The 7,442-nt window shown below is 44.3% G+C and overlaps 2 protein-coding genes across 2 annotated transcripts; both read left to right on the top strand.

The window, feature by feature from the left end:
- Positions 1-485: 485 nt before the first annotated feature.
- LOC111240195 (uncharacterized protein DDB_G0285291-like) lies at positions 486-2,457 on the top strand (the record flags this gene model as incomplete). The annotated part of the gene is made up of 3 exons (XM_022770167.1): positions 486-710; positions 1,410-1,523; positions 2,371-2,457. Coding segments are annotated over 3 exons (426 nt in total), but the record flags the coding sequence as incomplete, so codon positions are not given.
- A 2,671-nt stretch (positions 2,458-5,128) lies between these two features.
- On the top strand, positions 5,129-6,449 carry LOC111240196 (integumentary mucin C.1-like; the record flags this gene model as incomplete). Its single annotated transcript, XM_022770168.1, has 2 exons — positions 5,129-5,257; positions 6,368-6,449. Coding segments are annotated over 2 exons (211 nt in total), but the record flags the coding sequence as incomplete, so codon positions are not given.
- Positions 6,450-7,442: the final 993 nt, after the last annotated feature.

Here is a 7,442-nt window from a genome sequence, read left to right as displayed (position 1 = left end):
AACTGCCCCAAAAACAACTGCTACAACAACTGCTCCAAAAACTACAACTGATACAACAACTGCTCCAACAACAACAACTGCTACAACAACTGCCCCAACAACAACTGCTACAACAACTGCCCCAACAACAACTGCTACAACAACTGCCTCAACAACAACTGCTACAACAACTGCCCCAAAAACAACTGCTACAACAACTGCTCCAAAAACTACAACTGATACAACAACTGCTCCAACAACAACAACTGCTACAACAACTGCCCCAACAACAACTGCTACAACAACTGCCCCAACAACAACAACTGCTACAACAACTGCCCCAACAACAACTGCTACAACAACTGCCTCAACAACAACTGTTACAACAACTGCCCCAACAACAACTGCTACAACAACTGCCCCAACAACAACTCCTACAACAACTGCCACAACAACAACTGTTACAACAACTGCCCCAACAACAACTGCTACAACAACTGCCCCAACAACAACTGCTACAACAACTGCCCCAACAACAACTGCTACAACAACTGCCCCAACAACAACTGTTACAACAACTGCCCCAACAACAACTGCTACAACAACTGCCCCAACAACAACTGCTACAACAACTGCCCCAACAACAACTGCTACAACAACTGCCCCAACAACAACAACTGCTACAACAACTACAACTGCAACAACAACTGCTCCAACAACTACAACTGATACAACAACTGCCCCAACAACAACAACTGCTACAACAACAACTGCTCCAACAACTACAACTGCTACAACAACTGCCCCAACAACAACTGCTACAACAACTGCACCAACAACAACAACTGCTACAACAACAACAACTGCTCCAACAACTACAATTGCTACAACAAGTGCCCCAACAACAACTGCTCCAACAACTACAACTGATACAACAACTGCCCCAACAACAACTGCTACAACAACTGCCTCAACAACTGCTACAACAACTGCACCAACAACAACTGCTGCAACAACAACAACTGCTCCAACAACTACAACTGATATAACAACTGCCCCAACAACAATAACTGCTACAACAACAACTGCTCCAACAACTACAACTGCTACAACAACTGCCCCAACAACAACTGCTACAACAACTGCTCCAACAGCTACAACTGATACAACAACTGCTACAACAACTGCCTCAACAAAAACTCCTACAACAACTGCCCAAACAACAACAACTGCTACAACAACAACTGCTCCAACAACTACAATTGCTACAACAACTCCCCCAACAACAACTGCTACAACAACTACAACTGATACAACAACTGCCCCAACAACAACTGCTACAACAACTGCCTCAACAACAACTGTTACAACAACTACCCCAACAATAACTGCAACAACAACAACTGCTCCAACAACTACAATTGCTACAACAAGTGCCCCTACAACAACTGCCACAACAACTGCTCCAACAACTACAACTGATACAACGACTGCCTCAACAACAACAACTGCTACAACAACTACCCCAACAACAACAACTACTACAACAACTGCTCCAACAACTACAACTGATACAACGACTGCCTCAACAACAACAACTGCTACAACAACTACCCCAACAACAACTATCCTTACAACAACTGCCCCAACAACAACTGCTACAACAACTGCCCCAACAACAACTGCTACAACAACTGCCCCAACAACAACAACTGCTACAACAACAACTGCTACAACAACTACAACTGCTACAACAACTGCTCCAACAACTACAACTGATACAACAACTGCCCAAACAACAACTGCTACAACAACTGCCTCAACAACAACTGCTACAACAACTGCACCAACAACAACAACTGCTACAACAAGTGCCCCAACAACTGCTACAACAACTGCCTCAACAACAACTGCTACAACAACTGCACCAAAAACAACTGCTACAACATCAACAACTGCTCCAACAACTACAATTGCTACAACAAGTGCCCCAACAACAACTGCTACAACAACTGCTCCAACAACTACAACTGATACAACAACTGCCCCAACAACAACAACTGCTACAACAACTGCCTCAACAACAACTGCTACAACAACAACAACTGGTCCAACAACTACAACTGATACAACAACTGCTACAACAACTGCCTCAACAACAACTCCTAAAACAACTGCCCCAACAACTACAATTGCTAAAACAACTCCCCCAACAACAACTGCTACAACAACTACAACTGATACAACAACTGCCCCAACAACAACTGCTACAACAACTGCTCCAACAACTACAACTGCTACAACAGCTGCCCCAACAACAACAACTGCTCCAACAACTACAACTGATATAACAACTGCCCCAGCAACACGTGCTACAACATCTGCTACAAGTGCCCCAACAACTGCTACAACAACTGCCTCAACAACAACTGCTACAACAACTTCAACTGCTACACCAACTACACCACCAACAACTAACCTTTCAACGACTGCCCCAACAACAACTGCTATAACAACTGCTAAAAGTGCCCCAACAACAACTGCTACAACAACTGCCTCAACAACAACTGCTACAACAACTTCAACTGCTACACCAACTACACCACCAACAACTAACCTTTCAACGACTGCCCCAACAACAACTGCTATAACAACTGCTAAAAGTGCCCCAACAACAACTGCTACAACAACTGCCTCAACAACAACTGCTACAACAACTTCAACTGCTACACCAACTACACCACCAACAACTAACCTTTCAACGACTGCCCCAACAACAACTGCTATAACAACTGCTAAAAGTGCCCCAACAACAACTGCTACAACAACTGCCTCAACAACAACTGCTACAACAACTTCAACTGCTACACCAACTACACCACCAACAACTAACCTTTCAACGACTGCCCCAACAACAACTGCTATAACAACTGCTAAAAGTGCCCCAACAACAACTGCTACAACAACTGCCTCAACAACAACTGCTACAACAACTTCAACTGCTACACCAACTACACCACCAACAACTAACCTTTCAACGACTGCCCCAACAACAACTGCTATAACAACTGCTAAAAGTGCCCCAACAACAACTGCTACAACAACTGCCTCAACAACAACTGCTACAACAACTTCAACTGCTACACCAACTACACCACCAACAACTAACCTTTCAACGACTGCCCCAACAACAACTGCTATAACAACTGCTAAAAGTGCCCCAACAACAACTGCTACAACAACTGCCTCAACAACAACTGCTACAACAACTTCAACTGCTACACCAACTACACCACCAACAACTAACCTTTCAACGACTGCCCCAACAACAACTGCTATAACAACTGCTAAAAGTGCCCCAACAACAACTGCTACAACAACTGCCTCAACAACAACTGCTACAACAACTTCAACTGCTACACCAACTACACCACCAACAACTAACCTTTCAACGACTGCCCCAACAACAACTGCTATAACAACTGCTAAAAGTGCCCCAACAACAACTGCTACAACAACTGCCTCAACAACAACTGCTACAACAACTTCAACTGCTACACCAACTACACCACCAACAACTAACCTTTCAACGACTGCCCCAACAACAACTGCTATAACAACTGCTAAAAGTGCCCCAACAACAACTGCTACAACAACTGCCTCAACAACAACTGCTACAACAACTTCAACTGCTACACCAACTACACCACCAACAACTAACCTTTCAACGACTGCCCCAACAACAACTGCTATAACAACTGCTAAAAGTGCCCCAACAACAACTGCTACAACAACTGCCTCAACAACAACTGCTACAACAACTTCAACTGCTACACCAACTACACCACCAACAACTAACCTTTCAACGACTGCCCCAACAACAACTGCTATAACAACTGCTAAAAGTGCCCCAACAACAACTGCTACAACAACTGCCTCAACAACAACTGCTACAACAACTTCAACTGCTACACCAACTACACCACCAACAACTAACCTTTCAACGACTGCCCCAACAACAACTGCTATAACAACTGCTAAAAGTGCCCCAACAACAACTGCTACAACAACTGCCTCAACAACAACTGCTACAACAACTTCAACTGCTACAACAACTACACCAACAACAACTAACCTTTCAACGACTGCCCCAACAACAACTGCTATAACAACTGCTAAAAGTGCCCCAACAACAACTGCTACAACAACTACTACTCCTACAACAACTGCCCCAACAACAACTGCCCCAACAACAACTACTTCTCCAACAACTACACCTGCTACAACAACCGCCCAAACAACACCTGCTCCAACAACAACTGCCCCGACAACAACTGCTCCAACAACTACAACTGCTACATCAACTGCCCCAACAACAACTACAACTGCTACAACACCTGCCCCTACAACAACTTCTCAAACAACTACAACTGCTACAACAACTGCTACAACAACTTCTCCAACAACAACAACTGCTACAACACCTGCCCCAACAACTACAACTTCTCAAACAACTACAACAACTGCTACAACTGCCCCAACAACTACAACTGCTACAACACCTGCCCCAACAACAACAACTGTTACAACAACTACAACTGCTACAACAACTGCTCCAACAACTACTGCTCCAACAACTACAACTGATACAACACCTGCCCCAACAACAACTGCTCCAACAACAACTATTACAACAACTGCCCCAACAACAACTACATCTCAAATAACTACAACTGCTATAACAACTGCCCCACCAACAACTGCTCCAACAACAACAACTGCTCAAACAACTACCACTGATACAACACCTGCCCCAACAACAACTGCTCCAACAACTACAACTGCTACAACTGCCCCAACAACAACTGCTACAACAACACCTGCCCCAACAACAACAACTGCCACAACAACTGCCACAACAACAACAACTTCTCAAACAACTACAACTGCTACAACAACTGCCCCAACAACAACAACAACAACGGACCCAACAACTACAACTGCTACAACAACTGCCCCAACAACAACTGCTACAACAAGTGCCCCAACAACAACTGCTACAACAACTGCCTCAACAACAACAACTGGTACAACAACTGCACAAACAACAACAACTGCTACAACAACAACAACTGCTCTAACAACTACAATTGCTACAACTGCCCTAACAACAACTGCTACAACAACTGCTCCAACAACTACAACTGATACAACAACTGCCTCAACAACAAAAACTGCTACAACAACTACCCCAAATACAACTATCCTTACAACGACTGCCCCAACAACAACTGCTCCAACAACTACGACTGCTACAACAACTGCCCCAACAACAACTGCTACAACAACTGCCCCAACAAAAACAACTGCTACAACAACTGCTCCAACAACTACAACTGATACAACTGTCCCAACAACAAAAACAGCTACAACAACTGCCTCAACAACAACTGCTCCAACAACTACAACTGATATAACAACTGCCCCAAGAAAAAGAAATTCTACAACAACTGCTCCAACAACTACAACTGCTACAACAACTGCCCCAACAACAACTGCTACAACAACTGCCCAAACAACAATTGCTACAACAACTGCCCCAACAAAAACAACTGCTACAACAACTGCTCCAACAACTACAACTTTTACAACTGTCCCAACAACAACAACTGCTACAACAAATGCCCCAACAACAACTGCTACAACAACCGCCTCAACAACAACTCCTACAACAACTGCCCCAACAACAACAACTGCTCCAACAACTACAACTGCCCCAACAACAACTGCTACAACAACTGCCCCAACAAAAACAACTGGTACAACAACTGCTCCAACAACTACAACTGCTACAACAAGTGCCCCAACAACAACTGCTACAACAAGTGCCCCAACAACAACTGCTACAACAACTGCCCAAACAACAATTGCTACAACAACTGCCCCAACAAAAACAACTGCTACAACAACTGTTCCAACAACTACAACTGTTACAACTGTCCCAACAACAACAACAGCTACAACAACTGCCTCAACAACAACTGCTCCAACAACTACAACTGCTACAACAACTGCCCCAACAACTAAAACTGCTACAACAACTGCCCCAACAACAACTGCTATAACAACTGCTACAACAACTGTTCCAACAACTACAACTGATACAACAACTGCCCCAACAACTGCCTCAACAACAACTGGTACAACAACTACAACTGATATAACAACTGCCCCAACAACAACTGCTACAACAACTGCTCCAACAACAACTGCTACAACAACTACCACAACAACAACTGCTAAAACAACTGCCCCAACAACAACTGCCCCAACAACAACTGCTACAACGACTGCCCCAACAACAACTCCTAAAACAATTGCACTAACAACTGCTACAACAACAACTGCTACAAGAACAAGCGCTACAACGACAACAACTGCTACAACGACTGCCCCAACTACAACAATTGGTACAACAACTGCTCCAACAAAAACTGCCCCAACAACAACAACTGCTACAACAACTGCTCCAACAACTACAACTGCTCAAACAACTGCAGAAACTACAACTGCTACAACGACTGCCCCAACAACAACTCCTACAACAAACGCTACAACAACTGCCCCAACAACAACTGCTACAACAACAACTGCTCCAACAACTACAACTGCCTCAACAACCGCCCCAACAACAACTGTCCCAACAACAACGACTGCCACAACAACAACTGCTACAACAACTGCCCCAACAACAACAACTGCTACAACAACTGCCCCAAAAACTGCTACAACTGCCCCAACAAAAACTGTCCCAACAACGACTGCCACAACAACTGCTACAACAATTGCCCCAACAACAACAACTGCGACAACAAGTGCTCCAACAAGTACCACCGCTACAACAACTGCCCCAACAACAACAACTGCTACAACTGCCCCAACAACTGCCCCAACATCAACTGCGACAACGGAAACTGTACCAACAACGACTGTCACAACAACTGCTACAACAATTTCCCCAACAACAACAACTGCGACAACAACTGCTCCAACAAGTACAACTGCTACAACAACTGCCCCAACAACAACTGTCCCAACAACAAATGCTACAACGACTCACCCAACAACAAAAACTGCTACAAAAACTACAACTGCTACAGCAACTACCCCAACAAAAACTATCCTAACAACGACTGCCCCAACAACAACTGCTACAACAACTGCTACAACAAGTGCCCCAACAACAACTGCTACAAAAACTGCCTCAACAACAACTCCTCCAACAACTACAACTGCTACTACACCTGCCCCAACAACAACAACAATTGCTACAACAATTGCCCCAACATCAACTGCGACAACGATTGCCCCAACATCAACTCCTACAACAACTGCTACAACAACTGCCCCAAGAACAACTGCTACAACAACTGCCCCAAGAACAACTGCTACAACAACTGCCC

This window comes from Seriola dumerili, unplaced genomic scaffold, assembly GCF_002260705.1.
Source record: "Seriola dumerili isolate Sdu_G_001 unplaced genomic scaffold, Sdu_1.0 BDQW01020707.1, whole genome shotgun sequence".
In the NCBI taxonomy this organism is placed as follows: Eukaryota; Metazoa; Chordata; class Actinopteri; order Carangiformes; family Carangidae; genus Seriola; species Seriola dumerili.
Note: the sequence above shows the minus strand (reverse complement) of the source record. Positions and strands in the feature narration are given on the sequence as shown.